Raw genomic sequence first — 24,353 nt, forward strand, 5'->3', positions numbered from 1 at the left:
CGCCTACCAGTTGGGAGGGGGGTATTGTTTAGGGAGGATGGTCCAAGGCACTTGGTCCCCAGTAAAAGCCAGTTTGCACATCAACGTCCTAGAAATGGGAACAGTGCTTTTATCATTGCAGGCCTTCCAGGATGCTCTCCCCTTGTGAACAATTGCAATTCAAATGGACACCATATCATTAGTTTGTTACATCATCAAACAACATGGGATGAGATCCTATACATTGTGTCAAGAAGCTATCAGAGTGTGGCAGTGGGCGATCTCATCCAACTATTTTCCCATACCAACTTGCATTCCGGGGTAATCCCATGTGATAGCAGACAAATCGAGCAGGTGCATTCTTTTACCTCATGAGTGGTCCCTCAGTCAGAAAGTGTTGGGAAGGATATTCCGAAGATGGGGTCAGTCATGCTATGACCTGTTTGTCTTTCTGCAGAACAACCAGTGCAGCAACTATTTTGCCCTGATCCCACCACAGGGGGAGTTATTGATGGATACTCTTCTTCACAATTGGCCCCTTGGTCTCCAATATGCCTTTCCACCAATTCCATTAATTCCCAAGTTCCTACAGAAAGCAGTCAGGTTGAAGAGCACAGTTATTCTCATTGCACCTTATTGGCCTCGACAGATTTGATTCTTCTTACTTTGTCCTCACCTAATTCGACAGCCTTGGATTCTGGATTGAAGTCCAGATGTCCTCTTCCACTTGATAGTCATGGTTCATCTGGACATTCCAAATTTAACATCTAACATTTAAGCCAGATGGTGCAGTGATAGTGTTGTTGCCTCACAGCAAGAGGTTCTCCAGTTCAATTCTTGGCTGGGGTGCCTTCTCTGTGGAGTCTGCATGTCCTCTCTGCATTCGTGTGGGTTTCCTCCAGGTGCTCCAGTTTCCTCCCATATCACAAAGACATGCATCTGGAGCATTTCTCCCTGGGTCTCCACTGAAAATTGGCTTTGTTCCAAGTCAGACTTTCCCAGTAAATAAATAATAAATAAAGTAAAAATAAATAAAATTTGGTGTTGCAAGCAATCACTCAATCTCCCTTTGAACCAGCTAGCTAATGAATACGATATTAAGTTCCTGTGTTGGAAAACTATTTTCTTAGTGGCAGCAACTTCTGCTAGAAGAATTTCAGATTCAGGCCTTGTTATCTAAACCACCATACCTATTTTTTCACATAGATAGTCTCACTCGGAAACAACCCCTCTTTTCTACTCAAGGTGGTTTCAGAGACCAATATCAACCAATGTATTAATCTGACAGTGTTCTTTCCCATCTTCTCTAACAAAGATGAATATTGCTTACTTTTGCCAGATGTTCACAGACAATTAAGATTCTGTCTTCACTGTGCAAAACATTTCAGGATGTTGGACCAGATGTTCATCGTGTTACCCTGCTGCAGTCATCACACTTGGGTTATCCTGCCGTCAGGCGGTCCCACAGTCGGCCTGAAGTCCAAAGTCTTGGTCCGGCATAGGTTGCTGTCACTTCTAGCCTGACATCAGTGTGCCAGGGGTATACAAGAGGCATCTGACACCATTTTCTTCAGTCTTTCTTGCCGCGCGGTGCCCGAAGCAGAAGCAGTTCGCAAGTGCCGGCCGGCCGACACCTGAGATTTTCGAATCAAATTTCAGTCCGAAGTCTTCAATAAAGCTAAGTACCCCATTGGGGAACCTTTTCTTGCCTCAGTTCGATGTCAGAAAAAGTTAACAATTGCATTTCTTGTGGGAAGCAAATACCTCATAAGGACTTCTATTCTTTTTGTATTCCTTGCCTAGGCCCAGACCACGACGTCACAGGTTGTCGGTTTTGTGCTAGGTGTAATAAACGAACTATCAAACGTTGTTTTGACTTCGCATGACATTACTTTGGTAGGAAATTTAATTATATCATGCCGTCGGAGCAGCCGATGACCGGCATGCATAAAAAATGCAGGGATAAGGACAGGCAGCCTAGGAACAAGCCAGACTCTGAGGCCTCTGCTGTGCCTGTCGCCGGTTCTCTGGTTTTCAGTGAGGCATCTACGCAGCCCCTGACAACAGTAGAATTGGAACTGCAGACAGCTGCGGATTCTCAAGCAGAGTGTACTAGGCCGATGCAGCCGTCTTCATTAGGCCATTCCAACACTGGAGCAGAAGGAGATCCCGGTGCAGTGGAAACACCTTCGGTTGCAGAAGGTGTCGTCAGACCAACTATACTCACCATTAAATCTTATGCTAAGCTTAAAACTCCAGTAAAACCAAAAAAGACTGTACATCAGTCTACAGTTCAAGGCCCCATGCCTAAGAAACAGATGCTTAAGATGGCTGAAGATTTGATTACCCTAATCAGGGGTTCCCATCCCCCCAGATAAAAGACCAAGACAAGAGGAGGATTATGCTTCCTCTGACCAGGTTTCAATTTCCTCAGATTCTTCTGAGGAACAGGATTACACTTTTCCCCCTTATGAAGACTCTGATGCTGAAGACTCTATCCCCTCAGCATCTCCCCCTGAAGACTACTCCTTTGGGGAAACTACATACCATGAGGGAACATTTCCACTGGGAAGGCCAGGACTACTCTGATTCTAAGAAAAGACTCCGAGAGTTCCTTTTACTACCCCAGCACAGACCACTTGCTATCCCTCCAGTTTTAGATATTGTGGATGATGTTTACTTGGACTCTAGTCTAAATCCAGACTCTCTACCTCCTGCTCCAGCCAAACCAGACAGATACTACAGAGTGCCTGACTCACACAAATTCCTTTATAATAGCCTTGTGGCTGATCCAGAAACAATTTCCCAGGGTCCCAAGGGGGCTAAAGCTTCTATGGCTAAAAATCCTGTGCCCTCTGAAAGGGATTCCAGAGCCCTAGATAGATGGGGAAAGAAAATATACACCTCAGCAACTCTGGCTATGAGAGCATTAAATTGTCAGTTTCACATGCTGAAATATCAGCAGTTCCTAATCTCTCAATTAAAGCAAAAAATGAGCACACATAAAGAACAGTCTGAATTCAAGGAAATGCAGGATCTGTTGCATGCAGCTGAACAGGTGGGCAAACATACTTTACAATGTGGATTTGATTCATTGGAAGCTTCCTGTAGAACAGCTGTTACTGGGTCTGTCATACGTAGACATGCTTGGTTAAAAGAACAAACCCTGCCTGATCATGTTAAAGCAAAATTATTGGATGCACCTTTACAGCAGGATGTATTATTTGGTGTCAAAGCAGAAGAGGTCTTAAAGAAAATGGAGGATAAGGCAAAGTCTATGCAGACGGTCAAGGATTTTTTACAGGAACAACCCCCTCGTTTCAGCAGAAATTGGCCAACAAAAAACTGGTCCTTTCCAGCTTCTGACAGATCACAGAGGGGCAAATACAGATGCCCAAGGGACAGAGGTCAGTCACAAGGCTCTTACAAACCTCGCCAATGGGGTACTGCTACCCAGAAAGGAGGAGAAGACAGGCCCCAAGCTAGCAGAAGACAAACACAATGATTCAATCCTCAAACTAGCAAGCCCCTTGGGAGGAAAATTAGCATTTTTTGCAGACAACTGGCACATCATCACAAGAGACAAATGGGTCCTAAACATTGTCTCACAAGGATACAGATTCCACTTTCATACCTTGCCAAGGAGAAAAGGAATGCCAAACCTGCCACCAAATCAATGGGCAGAGGCACAAAAACAAATTACAGCTCTCATGGACATGAATGCTTGGCTAGTAACGTTGGACCTCAAGGAGGCATACCTGCATGTCCCTGTCAGACAAAATTGCAGATGATACCTCCACTTCATTGCAGGTTCAACACACTATCAATTCTCTGCACTGCCCTTTGGCTTATCTACTGCGCCCGGGGTCTTCACAAAATGCCTGGCACCAGTAATTGCAAAGCATCTGGCATTTGTCAAACACCTAAGTTGCCTAGGGTACACAGTAAACGAAAAGAAATCAAAACTAGTGCCCTCACAAAACATAATATTCCTGGGTGCCAGCTTGATTACAACGGCCCAGATGGCTTATCTCACGCCAGACAAGCAACAACAGCTGACTCAATATTTCAAAATAATGGCAACAAAGACCCAACTCCCTGCAAGAAAAATTCTGCAGGCTTTGGGATTCATGGCATCTTGCATACTACTAATACCATTTGCAAAACTGCATATGAGTAAATTACAATGGTACCTGAAAAGCGTATGGACTCGGCACAGCCACAGCTTAGAAACAATGATACCACTCATTCCCTGCCTTCAACAGGAGTTTCTATGGTGGGCACAGGCATGTCACCTCAACAAGGGTCAGCCTTTCACCTTACTCACAGCCAAACAAACTATGACAACAGATGCATCAGACTATGCCTGAGGAGTACACATGGCAGGACAGTGCATTCAGGGCAAATGGACTACAGATCAAAGGCATCTGCATATCAATCAAAAAGAAATGCTAGCAGTACAGAATGCCCTAACAGCTTTCAAGGACCTCTCACACCCAGGACAACTAATAGTAAAGACGGACAACACCACAGTAATGTGGTACATTAACAAGCAAGGGAGCACACATTCCTACCCTCTATGCAGGCAAGCAATGACCTTGTGGAACACAGCACTGTCTTACCAGGTTCAATTACAAGCACAATTCCTGCCAGGAAAGAAAAACATGTTGGCAGACGACCTAAGCAGAAACATCATGGATCCACACGAGTGGAAACTAGATCCACAAGTATTTGCAATGATAGCTCAAAAGTGGGGACGGCCACACATAGATCTGTTTGCCAGCCCCCAAAACTACCAACTTCAAAAATTTTGCACAAGGACATTCCATCCACAAGCTTGGAAAGTGGACGCCCTCTCATTCAGTTGGAATACATTAACAGTGTATGCCTTTCGTAGCAAAGGTACTGATGAAAGTCAGATTAGAGAGGCCACAAATGATACTTATTGCACCAGACTGGCCATGCCAGCATTGGTGTCCAATTCTAAGGAACATGGCCCACCATGGATTTTACCACAAATTCCTCACCTGCTCACCCAGCAAGACAATCAGATTCTACACAACCAGCTCAAGACTTTAAACCTGGCTGCATGGCAAATTACCTAAACAACCAGCCAACTCCTCTATCCAAAGCTGTTATGGATGTCATTCTGGAGGCCAGGAGGCCCAGCACCAGAAAAACCTCTTCAGACAAATGGAAAAGATTTTGTGCCTGGAACCAGGCTAAAGGCCAAAATCCCCTTGATCCAAACATTCCTCAGATTCTACAATATTTAGCTGAGATGTTGCACAAAGGACTTTCCTTTTCATCTATTAAGATCCACTCCTCAGCAATTTCAGCTCATTACAACACGGATCCTCCTTTATTCTCACATCCACTCCTAAGACAGTACCTCAGAGGGGCTAAGAACATACGACCACCCAGGAGAGCACCAACACCTACTTGGGATCTCAACTTTGTTCTGGAAAAGCTTACACTGCCGCCCCTTGAACCAGCGTTTTCAGCTGATTTAAAATTTATTTCATGGAAAGCTGCCCTGCTACTAGCAATAACCTCAGCTAAAAGAGTGTCAAAGCTACAGGCACTAGTGGCAGTGGAGCCTTTCCTCATTTTTCATCAAGACAAAGTCTCTCTACGAACTAACCCTACCTTTACGCCAAAGGTGGTATCCAGTGTGGTCCTAAACCAAACCATTCATTTGCCCACCTTTTTCCCAAATCCCCAGAACAAAGGAGAAAGACTCCTGCACTCTTTCGACATTCATAGGCAATTACGTTACTACTTGGATAAAACTAAGGCTTTCAGAAAATCTGAACAGCTCTTTGTAGCCTATGCTGCAGGATCACAAGGAAAAGCTATCTCAAAACAAACCATTTCTAAATGGATAGGGCATTGCATACGTTTCTGCTACACGCATCATGGGAAACCGGTACCTGCTTAACATTAGGTCCCACTCCACCAGGGCTACAGCTACATCAGCAGCCTTTCTCTGGGGAGTGCCAACCAAGGATATTCTGGAAGCTGCAACTTGGATTCCGTGCACACCTTCACCAAACACTTTTACTTACCCCTATATTCTAAGACTAGAGCTGGTTTTGCCACTGCAGTTTTGCAGGGCCTTCTAGCTTCTTCTAACCCTGTTTAACTCCACCACCCATCCTTAGCTTTGGGATTCAACCCAAGTGTGATGACTGTAGCAGGGTTACACGATGACCATAGTACAGTTTTGTACCTACCATAGATGTAGATGTTCGAGTGTTCACCCTGCTGCAGTCCAGGTTACCCTCCCTCCATCCCCTCTGAACTAGCTGAACTTATCTGTGCCACTCTATCCTATACAACCTCTGTAGTGTATTTGCTTGTGCCTGAAGGTATTGTTTTATTTATATATATATATATATATATATATATATATATATATATATATATATATATATATACATATATATATATATATATATTGCCTACCTATTGGGGGCACCTGACATCTGGGGCAAGAAAAACTGAAGAAAATGGCATCGGATGCCTCTTATATACCCCTGGCGCACTGACGTCAGGGAAGAAGCGACAGCAACCGACGCTGGGCCAAGACTTTGGAATTCAGGCCGACTGCAGGACCGCCTGACGGCAGGATAGCCCGAGTGTGATGACTGCAGCAGGGTGAACACTCGAACATCTACATTTATGGGATGAGAAATATAGGTTCATAGGTAGGTACTAGGCTATCTGCCCGAGGGCATTTATAAGCCTAGCCAGAGTGTGTCTGCTTTCGCCGCCCCATTGGTTAATTAACTGAGCCTCTGTCAAGCAGAGCCAATGAAGTGATCCCAGGGGTGTACTTTCTGTTACCCATCCACTCGTCAGGGCTTCTCTTAAAGAGTGTTAGTGAGGGGCTCTGCCTAATGTAGTTAAGAATTTTGTTCCAAAGCATGGGGAGTCTCTGTGACAGGCATCTATCCCTCCAGCATGTTCTATTTATTGTTGGGGTGAGGTTTAGCTCACTAGAGCACGTGGCTCACAGTGACTTGGATTTCTTTAGGTGGAGCATGTCCATCAATTCTGAGTTGGACATGGCTTTGCAAGTCAGGCAGAGATCACCTCTAAGTAAGCGATATGCCACTGAGTACAGCCAGAGGTTTTTCAGTCGGGCTGCATAGGACATATGTTTGAGGCCAGTAATCCTCTTGGTGAGGTGCTTTTGTGGTCTTTCAAGCTGTTGGGAGTGTCTTGTGAGGTACATCCCAAATGGGGCATTGTACTCTATGATGGGTCTGATGAGTGACGAGTAGAGGGACACTATAACCTCTTTATTTCTAGATGTGAACCCCTTAGTAATTAGATAGGCCACATAGAAGGATTTCCTAACTACTTTGGCAATATGATTGTCAAAGGAGAGATTACTGTCTACCTGGGTCCCCAGATCTCTTATTACCTCTTCTGTATTAAGGGGGCTGCTGCCTATGTGGTAATTCGTGGGTGTTTTGTTTTTCCCAAATGGGATGACTATGCATTTTTTGGCATTTAGCTTGAGGCCATCACTTTGTTAACCAGGTGTCTGTCTCAGTAAGGCCTTTTTGGAGGATGTCCGTGTCAGCTGGAGAGTCAGTTATGGCTTCCAGTTTGCAGTCATCGGCGAACTTGGTTAGCCATAGTCCTCCTGTGTTTGCCTGTACTTCTGAGAAATATATGCCGAACAGTAAGGGTCCCAGAACTGAGCCTTGCGGGACACCACCTGTGACTGGTTTAGAGTCAGACCTGGAGCCCGCTATTCTTACTGTGAGAGTTGTGTCTGTAAGCCAGTTGGCAACCCATATTGTGACGTAAGGGTTTATGTTCAGGCTGGTGAGTTTTGGCGAGATCAAGTTAGGCTGTGTGAACCACCTTTCCCTCATCTATGGCCTTGGTAACTGTCTCGAAGAAGTCAACCAGGTTTAGTAGGCATGATCTGCCCTTAACAAAGCCAAACTGGGTCGGGTCAAGTGTTTGGAATTTCCCAATGTCTTTTTTAATGGGTTCCATGATGATGCGCTCCATAGCCTTGCAGACCAGGCTAGTCAGGCTTATGGGGCAATAGTTACCAGGGTCAGTTGTGGCTCCTCCTTTGTGGAGCGGAATAACTATTGCTGTGCACCATTCTGTGGGCACGTAGCCTGTGGAGAGGCTGCGGTTGAAGAGTGTGTTTAGGTGGGGGGTTAGTTCGTTCGTGGCCCCATTGATGCTGTGTTTTTGGCTTTTGAAAGGGCTGTTTTCACCTGTGCTTCTGTGATTTCTGGCACACTACACTTTTCCGGTACTGTTGTGGGCCCTTTTGAAGGTGAGAGGGAGGTGAAGTTTGCACTGAATCTATCTGCCAGTATGTTGGCAATATCAGTAGGTTCAGTATATTTTGTGCTATTTTGCACGATCTCAGAGCATATCTGCGAGTTGCCACTTAGATTTTTGACATAGCTAAAGAAGGCTTTGTGGCTATCTTTCGAGTCATTGGCTATTTTTCTTTCAAAGTTAGCCTTGGATGATTTTATGAGGGACCTTAGTTTCTTACTGATACTGATCAGGGATGTCTTTCCTTCTTGAGATTTGCTTTTTTTCTGAACTAGTTTCCTCCTTTTGTTGTATACCCTGTTTATGGCAGGGGTCCAGGTTTCCTTCTCTTCGGGGAGTGAGTCTTGGTTTTGCTAGGGATGGCACGATCCATGCATCCTTGTAGGTGCTCATAGAGTGCTATTGTAAAGGATTCTGCATCTTGGGCAGTGTTATCCTTTAGTGTGGGGGCTGTGAAACTTACCACCTCTGACTTAAGTAAGGTGAAGTTTGCTTTAGAAAAGTTTTTCAATGTGGTTTCCTTGGTTGGGGGTGGTGGTGGGGTGTGGACATCCAGGGTGATTAGTTTATGGTCTGATCTATCCAGTGACGGGTTGATCTCCGGTACGGAGCACCTGTCGCCCATGTTGGTGATGACCAGGTCCAATATGTTGTGGCCTCTGGTAGGGGAGTTTACCAGCTGATCCAGGGCATTTGAGTTGATAAATTCCAGGAAGCGCTGAGCCTGGGAGTTTGTATTCAAGTAGTTTTCCCAGTTAATGGTAGGGTAATTGAAATCTCCCAAGATCAGGGATTTCGGTAGGACTTTCATGTTTTCCAGTGTCTCCAGAAAGGCGGAGTGGTGGTCCTGGGTCATGGAGGATGATCTGTTGCAGGCCACAATTTGCATTGCAGATTTGCCTGATGTTAGTTGCACATGGATGATCTCAGAGGTATCATGCTGCGCCACTAACCTGGAGGTATGGGTATCCTTGATGAATATGAATACACCCCCTCCTTTTGTGTTTCGGTCCATGTTCTGTGACCAAATGTGTGGTATGAGTTGTAGCCCAGTAGTGCTGGAGTGCTCTCTGGAGCCTTGAACCAGGTTTCAGTTACTGCACAGATGTCGACGTTCTCCATACTTAGGAGTGCTTCGAGCACATGCATTTTGAGATTTAAACTCCTGGCGTTGAGTAGCATAACCCTCAGTTTTTTACTTGTGCTGTTTACGGAGGTGGGTTTGAATTTTGAGCCTTGCCTAAAAAAGGCACTATGGGGGCAGCAAGAGCCTTGGCCAGTATTCGAAAGCCAAGGGGTGACAGTTGCAAGCCATCTCTTGCGAAGCAACGTGGCTTGTCGAGCATGTCATCCTAGGTTGACAGACACTGGATCCCCTTTGAATGACACCAGAAGTTTAGCCAATTGTTGAAATTGATATTTTTTCTTTATACTGAGGTATCATTCTTGGTGAGGGCAGGATGCTACTCAGGGTCAGGGTCATACCCGCCTGTGCTACATGATCAGAGAGCTCTTCCATGTCTCTTTTCATGTAGTCCAGGGAGGTACGGCTCAGGTCATTCACACCAACATGAACAATGACAGAGTCATATTTGTACTTGTTCTGGAGTAACCTGAGTGCTTGTGTCATGTGGCGGATTCTGGCTCCCGACAGGCAGCTAACAGTAACCTTCTCCTTGTGCAGCCTAGTGAATGGGGCGTCAGTGTGCCTGACTATTGAGTCACTTATTAGTAGTGTGTTAGGTATGTTGTTTCGCCTTAAGGGCTGTGATTGTGCAGCACACTGATTTTGTGTTTTATGTGTTGTCTGGTTTGTGACAGGAGGTGCAGGTTTTGTGGGTGTCTGCTTTGGACCTCTCTGATGCTTTTGCATCTGTTTCCTTTTTTGCATACCAGACTGGGAAAACCTGTGAACAAAGTGAGTTTAGCCATATGGCTCACTAATTGTATCTGTTTCATCTGTACCAAGTTGGGCATTTCCTTGTCGAAACCCTTGAGATCCCCATTCAACCATGACCGTAGCAACGTCAGCTGTATTCCAGTCTAGAGCTTCCATGGATGATATCTGTGCAGTGGCAACTTGGGCTACTCCCCATACCTTTATTACGTCTTACAAATTGGATCTGGTCTCCAGGGGTAGAGCATCATTCTGTTCAATGACACTTAGGATGTAAGGTAGCTGGGGACTCTGTCCTACAGGTTGAGGACTGAATGAAAATTGACATCATCAGATAAAGAAGTTATGTACTCACCATAACGCTCCATCTGTGTTGTCCATATTCATTCTTCCTCATCTCCCCTCCCTCCAACTCTCTACCTTGGATTTCTGGAAGAACAGGTGATAAATGGATTATTACCTTTTTTGGTGTAAATTTGCAATTCCAGATATAGTGTCCATGAAAGTCTTCGTCTGTTTCCATCAGCAAACTTGATCTGAGGTAATTGGGATAGTGCATTGTGGGTAAGTGATGAGCTCGAGAGTTTTTGGTTCCCACAAGCTGTTGTAGCACACAAGTCGGTTCCGGGGATCAGAACTGAACCCACAGGTTGCAGAAGAATGAAAATGGACAACACAGATGGAACATTACGGTGAGTACATAACATTTTATTTCCCAAGTACAACATATTAGCATATCAACAAAAGTGTTTTACTGTGCATCTGGTGTACTGTGTCATCGTATGTCAAGTGAGGTCAAGGTACTTCTCTTTCTTATCTGATAGACAGTCAGGGTCATTTTGCCCAATTTTTTTACCTCATTGTGACATCTTAGGTCTAATGCAGATGCTGCAATATGCTTGAATCTTGAAATTGAGTCAAGGTTCAGTACATAAATTGTGAGGTTTACTTTGCTTTGTATATTCTGTCTGCTGTAATGATGTAAATAATGTTTTGTTTTAATCATTTATTGCAGGAAGTACTATGATGCTGTTCATAATTTCACTTGAGCTGTCCATTGCAAAGACAAAGGTATACTTGCCCTTAATTCTTAGCGTGCTGGGCTTGGAGCTGATTTTATCACTGGTGTGCCTTCTAATTTACACAGGTGAGAGCTTGTTTAGTCTGCAGATTCCTAACATGGCTATTGAAAGCCATTTGTTTGCACTCCCATGAATAACGGTGCCTGTGTAGTATTTTGTTGCAGATTTGCTTGCAGGGTTGCTAGCCTTTTATATTAACAGTGCTCCTAGTCCCCTTGAAAAGGACAGTTATCTAGATTAGCATGCTACTTAACTCTGCTAAATAAGGGCTGGACTGATTACTTTATCAGGGTGGGGAAGGGCAGAGCCCCTATCCTTTAAAACCTTAACATGACAAACATAACAGTATGTATTAATGTGTACATCTAGCTGAGCACATTGGGGTTATTTGGTTCTGTTGTTCCTGACATTTTCACTTAGTGGCTTCCATGTCTTAATATTTTAGAAAACAGACCAAAAGATCAGGTGCAGAGAATCCTACATCAGCGATATTGTACATAAACTGATACTGTTCACTTAGATATTGGTGGACTGCAAAGGTTTACCATTTTCTGAAGATGACATGCATAATTGTAATGTCTGGTATTTTTATTGGCTGTAATTCCAAGTGTTCTGTCAGCTAGGCTGAGCAGGACAAAATTTAGAAAGAAATCACAGGCAAGTCTTAGTACAGACGTAAAACCTTGCATTACCACAAAAGGCGACATTTGGAACCCTATTACATCAAAGTAATGCTGCTTTGTGTTTGTGCGTGCCTGCGCGCACGTGTGTGCATCTTTCTCTTTCTACACATATAGATATATGCATAGTTTATTAGTTACTGTTTGTATTTTGATTGCGCTCTAGAAAGGTTGTAGGCTTTAATGTCACGACATGGTAATAATTTAATGACTGTTGTTTTCATGTATAACCTGCAAATATCAGTGTCACTGTACAAAATGTATACGTGTGCATTTAGAATTTTTGATCATTCAGTTAAACTGACTTGCTTTGTCAGTTTAAAACATATTTTAATTTGCTACTTTCAGTTTATCATTATTCAGAGTATTGCTTTTTTATTTTATTTTTAGTTCTCTACCTTTGATGACAGTTTTGTCAGTGTGATTTAGATAAAAGGTGATGTCCTTCATGGATGCATCTGCAGTCATAACAACTGGGTTGTCCTGTCGTCAGGCAGCCCTTCAGTCGGGATTCAAAGTCAAAGTCGGGTCCTTCTGACTGATGTCGCTTCACCACGCGTCATCTCTGTTGACGCCGGGTATATAAGCAAGCATCAGCCATTTTCAGTCTTTCTTTCTTGCGGCGTGCTTGAGCAGAAAGCTGTCGTTCAAGTGCGTCCGGTCGGATCGGAGATTACTTCTACCGATACTTCTAAAGAGACTTAAAAAGCTAACCCCCCGTTGGACCTCTTTCTTTCAGCCGCCGATCAGAAAAAGTTAATAATTGTTTAACCTGTGGGGAAAAACAAATACCTCCCTAATACTTTCTCTTCTTGCCTGCTGCCCCCCCTGTTTAGGCCCAGCAGCTTGTTCGCTGTGCTGCTTCTTTCAACGCTTTCACGCGACGAGCTCGGTCAACTCGGTCGAACAGTTTTTCGGTTCTGACTTTTTATGCCATTAAGCCCCGCGGACCTCCGCGGACCTCCGACTTCAAAAAAAAAGAAAAAGGCCGACATAAAGTCCGGTTTGTTTCGGGTTGGCATGGTTAAGCAAACCCGAGTGAAACGAACTCGCGCAAAAAAAAAAAAACTGAAACTAAACTAATCAAACTCAACACAACCCTGAGGTCTGCTAACACCTCGGCCCCAATCTCCCTTGCACTATTTTACCCACGGTGCTTTTTACCCACTTACTATCAGACAACACTGACTTATCAGACACCACTCCCTGCTGCTGCCACCACCAGCAGCCATGTCCAGTCCATTAAGGCCAGGCTCAGGGCTAAAGCAGCCAAGACTACTAAAAGTGCCTGTTTAAACCCCTTCCACCTGGCCCCTCCCTCTCTTCCTCAAATGCTTACCTTGCAGATAGATTAATTTCAATTATTAACAGGATCTTAATCATTCACCCCAGCCCTCAGCCCCCAGACTCAGGGCAGCAGCCCAGCCCCTCAGAGCCCTGATGATGATCCTGATGACAGAGACCTATGAAACCAGCTCTGAGTTCTCTCCAGCCAAATGATGAGCCAGAGATTGACATTCCCAGAATCCATCCCAGCTGATTCCTCCAGAAGAATTCTCCTTTTGGGGCTTCCCAGCAGTGCCATGCGAGCACCGGATTAAACCAACAGGAGGAATTTTTGACCTCACGCACCTACAAGGACCTTTTGCACCTGGGTGACCTAGACCCTTCTCTATCTATCCTATCCTCTCTGTTCTGTGGATGATGATGATGCCTGCTCAGCTCCAGATTCTTTACCCCAGCCCCGCCAAACCAGACAGATTTTACAGGGTGCCAGATACTCATCACCACTCTACAAGGCCCCCCCCTCGACCCCGAAACTATCGGAGGGGTCTCAAGGCAGGAGCTCAAGCGACTAGCCCTGTTCCTTCTGAAAAAGGGAAGCAGGAAAGGTCATTAGACAGATAATCTAAATTGCTTGATGCTCCTATGGATAAATCAAGTTTTTGTTACACCCTGCCAGCAGGTTTATGAAAAAAAAGAAAGGTAAGGAAAATCAAGGAGGTGCCTACAGAGGACCGACAGTGGCAAGGTAAACACAGAGGCACAGAATCAACACCTGCCTCTACATCGAATTAGCAAACATGAGAGCTGTGGGAAAAGTGCCAACAGCAGAGCAAGGAAAGGGGTTCTCTACTCCAGACTATTTCTAGTTCCAAGAAAGGAAAAAGTTGAGATTCTAGACCTCTACCCTACCTACTAAATACTTACATCATCCAAAAAAAATTCAATGCTGACCCTAGCAACTTCTCTTCTGCTGGGGCAAGGAGTGTTGGCTGGTAACTTTCTTGCAGGATCAGAGCACTATCAATTCTCAGCATTGCCCTTTGGCTTATCTACTGCTTCAGAGTATTCACAAAATGCCTGGCATCAGTACATAAGCCATTGCAGACTAGGGAATTCAAATTTATCCATACCTGGACGACTGTCTGATACAAGGGGACAACAAAAGCAATTCCTGGGAGCGAATTGACACAGTAAGGCAAATGGCATTCCTAACTACAGAAAAACAAAAAAAGAACTCCCTTTTTTTCTTGGCACTGACTACATATGAGAAAGCTTCAGTGGTACCTAAAGAATTTATGGTCCCAACACAGACACAGCCTAGAAACGGAAATTCCACCACTACCATGCTTAAAAAAAACAGATCCTATGGTGGGCTCACGATGCCAAAACCAGGCTGCCCTGCCTGCAAGAAAGTCAAGCAAGCCAGACCATCACAACAGATGCTTCAGACCTGGGATGGCACCTGCACATCAACCTAAAAGAAATGCTGGCAGTAAAACTGGCAATCCAAAAGTTCAGACCATTTCTCAGGGAAGGCCAGTTGATGATAAGGACAGACAACACCACAGTCATGTGGTACATCAACAAACAAGCTGTGGACCCTGGCACTCAGCTAAACTCTCTAGCAGATATGTTAAGCAGGACATCTTCAAGACCATCTCAAGAAATGGGGAATGCCTCAGATAGATCACCTCTCAATCACCAGCTCAAAAATTCTGCACAAGGACATTCCACCCACTAGCATGGAAAGTGGACTCGCTCTCCTTCAGCTGGAAAGGACTAACAGCATATGCATTCCCACCTCTTCCCTTGATACACAAGTATTACTAAAAATCAAGGAGGAACGCCCAGGATAATCCTGATAGCTCCAAACTGGCCAAGACAACATTGGTACCCACTGCTGAGGAGCATGTCTCGAACAATATGTGGCCAATACCCCTGATGCCCTTGATGCTAACTCAGAACAACTACAGCACCATGCATCCAAACCTAAAAAACGTTGCAAAGCTGCATGGAACATCACATAGCAGCTGCTAATCCACAGCTTTCACAAAGAGTTAAAGACATTATTCTTGGAAACCGCAGACCTTCAACAAGAAGAAACTATGCTGGGAAATGGAAAAGGTTTGTCATTTGGAGCTCAGAAAGAGGTAAAGATGTATCAAACATAGATATGCCCAACATTCTGGAGTATCTGGCCGACTACTTCATTCAGGCCTGTCCTATTCCTCCATCAAGATTCATGCATCAGCTATTTCAGCAGAATACAGCTTTGATCCACCTGTTTTTGCAGTTCCTCAGAGGAATCAAGAATGTAAAACCTCCAAGAAACCACCATTACCAGCCTGGGACTTGAACTTTGTGCTAGAAAATTGACTCTATCACCTTTTGAACCAGCAGCAACAGCAGACCTGCAACACCTGTCATGGAAAACTGCTTTCCTACTGGCAATTACTTCAGCAAGGAGGGTTTCAGAACTACAGGCCTTAATGGCAGTGCAACCCTTTCTAATCTTCCACCAAGATAGAGTGTCCATGAGGACTAATCCTACATTTATGCCTAAGGTGGTATCCAGAGTGTCCTTAAACCAGGCAATCCACCTACCTACCTTCTTTCCCAACCCACAAAACAGAGGGAAAGAATACTGCATACCTTGGATGTACATAGACAGCTACGCTACTACTTGGACAGAACAAAAATAGCAGAAAGACTGACCAACTTTTGTAGCCTATGCAACAGGAAGGGAAGGAAAAGCTATTTCCAAACAGACAATCTCCAAATGGATAGGAAATTGCATACGATTCTGTTACTCCTTCCATGGAAAGCAAATTCCACAGAACATAAGACCTCATTCTACAAGGGCAACAGCCACTACCACAGCCTTCTTACGGTGGCTACAAAAGACATTATTTATTAGGCTACTTGGACCTCCGTGCATACATTTGCCAAGCATTATAATTTGCCTCTATATTCCAGATCCCGAGCAGGGTTTGCCACTGGATCCTAAACACACCATAATCTACCTTTATCCTCCTCCCTAGTTGGCTATGGTATTCTACTGCAGATGCATCCATGAAGGACATAGTACAGTTTTGTACCTACCATAAATGTAGATGATAGCATCTGCAGTCACTCCTTCCCTCTGTGGTACTCCTAGGGTGTTTACCCTTCTAATAGCTAGCTAGTGGGGACTTCTTTCATGGTGTATTTGTTTGTATTTATGTACATACATGCTTATTTTGTGTTTACCTCTATCTTTTGGAAACATTGGCATCTATCCAAAATTTTTAGCCTTCTAGAGGGCTTCTGGCATCTGGGGCAAGAAACACTGAAGAAAATGGCGTCGGCTGATGCTTATATACCCGAGGCCAACAGAGATGACGCCGACGGTGAAGTGCGACATCAGCCGGCCGGACTTTGGAATCCGGCCGACTGAAGGGCTGCAGGACAACCCAGTTGTTATGACTGCAGATGCTATCCAATTCGGATATCTACATTTATGGTAGGTACAAAACTGTACTTTTTCTGAAATATTGTAAAGATGTGATGATTTACACAGCATTTTGGTGTTGTATATATACATCAGAATTATGCAGATGTATTTTTCAACAGAGAGCATAGGCTAGCAAGATCTGCTTGGCTACAGAGCACAGTTAATTAGCACTAAGCACAGTGTGCCTTGTGTCTCTCCCAGTTACAATTTAGAGACCTTCCCTCGCTTTGTTTTGAGAATCTGTAACATGAGACTAAATTGTTATTTCTCTTCATTTATCCACTAAAGTGATTATGATTTGTGTTTAATGTTTTATTTATTTACATTTTGATAATCGATAGACCAAACTACATCATGAAGTCTGTTTTATGGGTGAGATGTAATGAAGTTGCATGCTTAAGTTGCAAAATAAAAGAAAGACAAGTATCCGCCAATAACTAACATTAACTACTTACTACTTAAAATTATATTTAGTTCTAATACTCAGCAGAAGGCAGTAGACAGATTGTGCAAGTTCAGATTGTGGCAGGCCTAATAATTCCCTTTGTGTACACCCTTGTATGTTTTCCTCACAGATTAGCCTTCTTTCACTGTGTTAGAAGGGTGCCCCATGTGATGACACTATAAAGTAAGTTCAAATCATTGTATAAGTCTCACCTTTGTCTTCCCAGCCTGTTGCATGCAATATTGACAAAAAATTTTTTGTGTCTTTTCTAAGTGTTTTTGGTTATTGTACACATACCTTTGCAGTCTGGAATACTGACACATAATGACACTTATGGTGCACCTTAAGAAATTTCCACTTGAACAATGTATTTTCCTCCTCCTGCTTTCAATTTTTCACTTCAGCATTTCTGCTTCTGTGGCCAGTCTACATTTGACTTTCTAAGAACTACTGCAAGGAGGACTGAAGTTCCCTTAAGTAAATTTCCAGATGGTAACACCGTTTGTGCAGATGGAGTTCATCCTTGTTTTCTAAAAAGCATGTAGTTTTATAAATAAATACATTTTTATTTTATGTGCAAAATAGCCACTAACACACTTGTTCTTAAAGCAGTTCCTCTTTATTTAACAGGTCTGGCAGACCTTCCCCTTTTAGTTATACAGAATGGTGGAATGTTCTGTTTCGTTCAGCTCTTAATCAGACATAAATAAATATGACATTGTGATGCACAGCATGTTTCAGGGAAGGCCATAATCGAACGCATACTAATTTGCTAACAGGTTGCCTTGCTAACAGTTTATCAGGGGTTTAGTGCAGAGATATGCTACACAAGCATTAATGCTCAACAGGGCATGTGTTACTTTGTAAGTAATGCTCACCTAGGTGTGTTATGAGGCCCAATGCCGCAAGCATCACACCTGGAGGGTATTATTTTGCGTAGAAAATGTGCTGTCTGCAAAATTTGTGTTTTACTTATTTAAATTAATTTTTTTTAAATATATTTTTGATGTAAAATAGTTCCTCCGCCTAATGTTTCAAACTTGCTGTAGCATATGTAACTGGTATTGGAGGAAGTATTTTACATCCAAAATATATCATTTTCAAAAAGATTTCCAGATATTTACTTCGTTTTTTTTGCTCCCTTACTCCTAAAAATGTGTTTTTTTGGCAGTCATTGGGGATTGAAGTCCATAAATAACATATATTTGAGTTTCAGAATTTAATTCCTTTAGAAAATGCGTACTGACACAAATCCTGTTATTCAAGCAACTTTCTAATTTTATAAGAGTAATATTTAAAATCTGTTCCTATTTTTGAGCCTTTGTTCCACATGTATTTTAGCCATTATTCAGATTTCTACACATACTTTCGCTTCATAAAATGCATGCTAATACAAATCTTGTTATTTAAGCAACTTTCTAATTTTATAAGAGCAATATTTAAAATAGGTTCCTATTTTGAGCTTTGTTCCACCTTTATTTTAGGCATTATCCAGATATCTTGAGCTAAGAGGTTGAGAGGAATGCAGACCTCTTTAATGCTGCCACTGCTCGATCGCTCTCACTGTCTCTCTCTCTCACGAGGCACACACACACTTCCACTTTCATGCATGCAAGCACACATACACTCACACATGCAGACAGAAACTTAAATACACACACTTTATTTTTCATAGTTCTTTTAGTTTTATAGGTGCTAAACAGCAAAAGTGCTACTTAGCAAGTGTAAAATAATGGCTCGATCGATCTCACTCTTACTTTAATTTACACACACACACACACACACACACACACACACACACACACGCATTCACCACATCACACACTTGTCTATATATTTTTTTAATTTTCTTTTTTTTATTTTACACTCACTAAACAGCAAAAGCACTGCTTAGCAAGTGTAAGATAATGATGGCTGTTAGCTTTCCTTCAGTCTGAGCACCACGGCAGCTTATTGTACTGCTATGAAGCAGGGAGCTCATTTTTGAGTACCCATTGCCTGTAGATTAAGATCTTGCTGGAGAATGTTTGTGCTCCAGTCAGGGTGCAGATGTACAGGTTGCCCATTCTCTAAACACTGTTAACAGTCTTTGTTCTATAGTACTAGATTTGAGTCTGTCACAGTGCATTTGCCCACTGTTTGAGCAAGTTCAGATAGTGTTGCTGGTCCTTCAATAAAAATTGGCTTCAACCCAGGACATTCCATTTAACAAAATAAAAACACATATAGTAGTATCGATCTACTCCTACACCCTGGTGAGCACACTCAAGACATTTGCTTCTGTTTTTCTTGACCTTCTTACTGCCTTGCATGCCTTAAGATTTTACTATCTCCTAGTATGTGATTTCAGAGATATTTTCCAGACTACCCCTTCACTGTTAAGGTCAGTAACTAATCAACATTATATGCTGGGCACTTCTGTGGCCACTTCTTTGCTCCCGTTACAGCAGTTCTCTCCAAGTTGACCCTGATGTATAGAGCTCATGATGACTTTGTGCTACCCGATTACTTGCTGATCTCCTTACCATTGTTTACTTTTAAAAAATACATTGTTGCAGCAGAAAAAGTGGCTCATTTCAAAACTTGTGCATCAACGTTACAGAAAATAAAACAGAATGTGGTGTTTGACACAGCCTTATAATCACAGCTCTCAACCTTCCCATCACCAAAATGTGGAACACCGCCTTTCATAATGTGGACCATTTACAATTTCAACAAGGAAGCTCATAATATGGTTAATAACTGTTTCATCATATTTAGAAGATGTTCTTTTGATGAATTGATATGATTCAATATTGTTTACCCCTGGTTATATTTGTTAAAGAAAAATGTGGCAAACCCTTCCAGTGTGTTTTGTTGTTGTTGTGTCTTTTGGTTTTTCCTGGTTAGGGGTCGCCAGAGCAGAACTCCAGTCTGCTAATGATTGGCAGTAGATTTTTACGTGCCGTGTTGCAGCTCTGACGCACAACCTTCAACGAAGATAGGCCCATTCACGCATATCTCCACACAGAAGACGCTGTAGCTGAGAATCAATGCTACCGCAGCACCACCAGTGTGAAACATGAGATTTATAAGTGGATTGCTCCTTTTGCTGAAAGGTATGGTTATGATAAAGTGATGTACCACCAAAATAACATATCCCATCCTCACAGCCTAAAGCTACACAACTTGGTAAAACGAGACATCCCCTTTTTGTTTTCCTACTGGGTTTATACAAAATTGGTTTGACTCCTATATCATTTCCAGATTTTTGTCACCTGAGGTAAATGCAGCTCTGAGTAACAAAGACATGATGCCACAACTTGAAGACTGCTTACCCTTAGTACTACTTAACTTGAGCAAATTGTTTGCCGTTATAGTAAAGCCACTCTGGCAAATTCATTCTGACTCACATTCAGAACATTGCTAATAATGTAGCATTGTTGCTCATAATGTTAATACTGACATATGCTTTAAATCTCCAAGACTTTTCTGTCATTAGTGAAAATACCTCCGTTTAAATTACTCCTGCAGATTGCCACTGTAGCAAAGTCCTTGATTTTCATATTTCCTATATAAAGTAGCTTGCCTTAAAATATAACATTTGTTGAGGATCTGTTTTAAGTAGCACTTTAAATTCTTTTGTTGGTCATGTATTGGCTCCCATGGAAATTGACTTATGGTAGAGCCAGTTCAGCTGATTGAAGTTTACCAGTTTTGCCAGTACAAGATGTTCTTCGTGTTTCACTGTTGCAGTCATTACATTTGGGTTATCCTGCTGGCAGGTTGCCCTCAGTCAGCCTGAATTCCAAAGTCTTAGGTCCTGCATTGGTTGCTGTCGCCTCTTCCCTGACGTCAGGTCATCAGGGGTATAAAAGATGCAGCAGGCGCCATTTTATTCAGTCTTTCTTGCCGCATGGTGCCTGAAGCAGAATCAGTTTGCAAGTGCCGGTCGGCTGACTCCTGAGATTTTCGTGTTCGAGTTTCAGATCCGAAGTCTTCATTAAAAGCTAAGTACCCCATTGGGGAAACTTTTTTCTTGCTCCAGACCAATGTCAGAAAAAGTTAATAACTGTATTTCTTGTGGGAAGCAAATACCTCATAAGGACTTTCAGTCTTACTGTATTCCTTGCCTAGGCCCTGACCACGACGTTGCTAGTTGTCAGTTTTGTGCTAGATTTAACCAACGTACTATTAAGCGTCGGTACGATTTTGCATTAAGCTATTTTGGGTGAAGATTTAATTATACAATGTCATCGGATAGCCATCCGACTGCCGGAGTTCACAAAAAACGCAAAGAAAAAGACAGGCAACCTAAGTCCAAAACCGATGACGAAGCTTCTCCTAAGCAAGTCGCCGGTTCTCAGAGAGGTGCTTTCGCAGCCCCTGACGCCCGCTGCTTTAGAGTCGCAGGTTGCTACCGACTCCCATGTGGAGTCAGCCAGATCACAGGAAACTCAAGGTATTGGAGCCTCGGAGATTATTCCCTCAGATGGGTCTGGAGCCGCTGAGCAGGCATCGGCTTCTGAGGGTGTATTCAGACCTAAACAATTATATATTAAACCAACTTCAAAGACTAAAACACCTTTAAAGACAAAGAAGCAAGTTCACCAGCCACAAGGACAGGCCTCCATGCCCAAAAAACAGATGCTCAAAATGGCCGAAGACTTAATTACCTTGATCAGGGGTCCCCATCCCCCTCCTGATAAGAGGCCTAGGCAAGAGACTGACTATGAATCTTCAGATCAGGTTTCCATTTCTTCTGATTCCTCTTCTGATCAGGAATACCCCCCCCCCCCATGAGAATTCTGATGCTGAAGAATCAATTCCTTCAGCTTCTCCTCGTGAGGACTACTCTTTTGGGGAAACCTTGCATACCATGAGGGAGCACTTCCACTGGGAGAGCCAAGATTTTTCAGAATCTAAGAAAAGGCTCAGACACTTCCTTTTATTTCCTCAACACAGGCTTCTAGCTATTCCACCTGTGTTTGGACATTGTTGATGATGTGTTCTCGGAGTCCAGTCTGACCCCTGACTCTTTACCTCCAGATCCTGTTAAACCGGACAGATACTACAGGGTCCCTGTCTCTCATAAATTCCTTTTCAAAAACCCTTCTGCAGACCCAGAAACTATTTCTCAGGGTCCAAAAGGGGTCAAGGCTTCTACTGCAAAAAACCCTACCACCTCTGATAAGGGATGCTAGGGCTCTGGATAGATGGGGAAAAAGATTTACACATCTGCTGCTTTGGTTATAAGGGCCTTAAATTGCCAGTTTCATATGCTCAAATATCAGCAATATATCATGACACTGCTTAAACAGAAAATGATGGCAAATTCTGAATGTGCAGAAAACAAAAAAATACAAGATTTATTGCATGCAGCTGAACAAGTTTGAAAGCATACTTTGCAATGTGGTTTTGATTTTCTGGAGGCCTCCTGCAGGGCCGCTGTTACGGTTTCTGTCATTAGGAGGCATACTTGGTTAAAAGAACAAAATCTGCCTGACCATGTTAAAGCAAAATTATTAGATGCTCCTTTACAACATGATACCTTCTTTGGTGTTAAGGCAGAAGAAGTGTTAAAGAAAATGGAAGACAAAGCTAAATCTATGCAAACGGTCAAGGATTTCTTACAGGTACAGCCACCTAGATTTAGCAGACACTGGCCTACAAAGAATTGGTCCTTTCCAGTCTCAGACAGACCTCAAAGGGGCAGATCCAGATGCCCCAGAGGCAGATCACAGCCACAAGGATCCTACAGGTCTAGGCAGTGGAGTGCCTCTACCTCCAAAGGTGGAGAGGACAAATCACAATCATACAGGAAACAGTCCCAATGACTTACCCCTGCCTGCACCAAGCACTTATCTTCTGGCAGCACCCACAGGAGGAAAACTAGCACTTTTTTCTCAAAATTGGCACATTATAACCCAGGACAAATGGGTTCTAGACAGTGTCTCAAGGCTATAAGTTTCATTTCCATACCCTACCAAGGACAAACGGTTGGCCAGACCTGCCAAAAAATCAATGGGCAGAGGCTCAAAAACAAGTCGCAGCTCTCTTGGACATAAGGGCTATTCAACAAGTGCCTCAGCAAGAGCATGGACAAGGATTTTACTCAAGACTGTTCTTGGTACTGAGAAAGGACCAGGCATGGAGACCAGTACTGGACCTATCTATTCTAAACACTTTCCTGGATATACCAAAATTCAAGATGTTGACCTTACAGCAGCTTCTGCCCATGCTGGGCAACACGGCTTGGCTCGTGACTTTAGACCTAAAAGAGGCATACCTGCATGTCCCAATCAGACAAACATGCAGAAGATTCCTCAGATTCAAGGCTGGCTCAAAGCATTACCAATTCTCTGCACTGCCCTTTGACTTATCTACTGCTCCCAGGGTCTTCACAAAGTGCCTGGCACCAGTAATTACATTCTGCAGACAAAGAGGAATACAAATATATCCTTACTTGGATGACTGCCTCATACAAGCAGAGAACAAGGACATTTTACTACAGCATCTGACGTTTGTGATAAGACTTTTAACATGCCTAGGGTACACAGTCAACAAAAAGATATCAAAACTAGCACCCTCTCAAGAGATAATATTCCTGGGTGCAAACTTAAATACAACTGCACAGATGGCTTATCTCACTCCAGACAAACAAAGGCAACTGACTACCTATTTCAAGGAAATGGCAACAAAGGCCCAATTATCTGCAAGAAAAATTCTGCAGGCTTTGGGCTTCATGGCATCCTGCATCTTACTAATTCCATATGCAAGACTGCATATGAGGAAAATCCAATGGTACCTAAAAAGTGTTTGGACGCAACATTTGCCACAGTCTGGAAACAATGATTACTCTAATTCCCTGCCTGCAACAGGAGTTTCGATGGTGGGAAAAGGCTTGTCACCAAAACAAGGGACAGCCATTGTCACTACCCCCAGCCAGGCAGAGCCTAACGACGGATGCATCAGATTATGTCTGGGGGGCACACATGGCAGGAAGAGGCATTCAGGGCACCAGGTCCACAAACCAAAAGCATCTGCATATCAATCAAAAAGAGATGCTAGCTAATCAAAATGCCCTGACAGCCTTCAAGGACCTACTTCATCCGGGACAACTACTGATAAAGACAGACAACACCACAGTCATGTGGTACATAAACAAGCAGGGGGCACTCATTCTTAT

At 43.2% G+C, this 24,353-nt stretch overlaps 1 protein-coding gene across 1 annotated transcript in view; it reads left to right on the forward strand.

Annotated features, from left to right (window-relative positions):
• The first annotated feature begins 11,202 nt into the window (after positions 1–11,202).
• The window catches only part of TMEM192 (transmembrane protein 192), a 450,896-nt gene continuing 437,745 nt past the window's right edge, over positions 11,203–24,353 (forward strand). Inside the window, exon 1 of the mRNA XM_044062213.1 lies at positions 11,203–11,345. Within this exon, the coding sequence (XP_043918148.1) occupies positions 11,222–11,345 (124 nt within the window). The 5' untranslated portion in view covers positions 11,203–11,221. The remainder of the gene's footprint in view (positions 11,346–24,353) is intronic.

The sequence above is a fragment of the Protopterus annectens genome, chromosome 2.part1 (genome assembly GCF_019279795.1).
Source record: "Protopterus annectens isolate FY-2018-M chromosome 2.part1, PAN1.0, whole genome shotgun sequence".
Taxonomy (NCBI): domain Eukaryota; kingdom Metazoa; phylum Chordata; order Ceratodontiformes; family Protopteridae; genus Protopterus; species Protopterus annectens.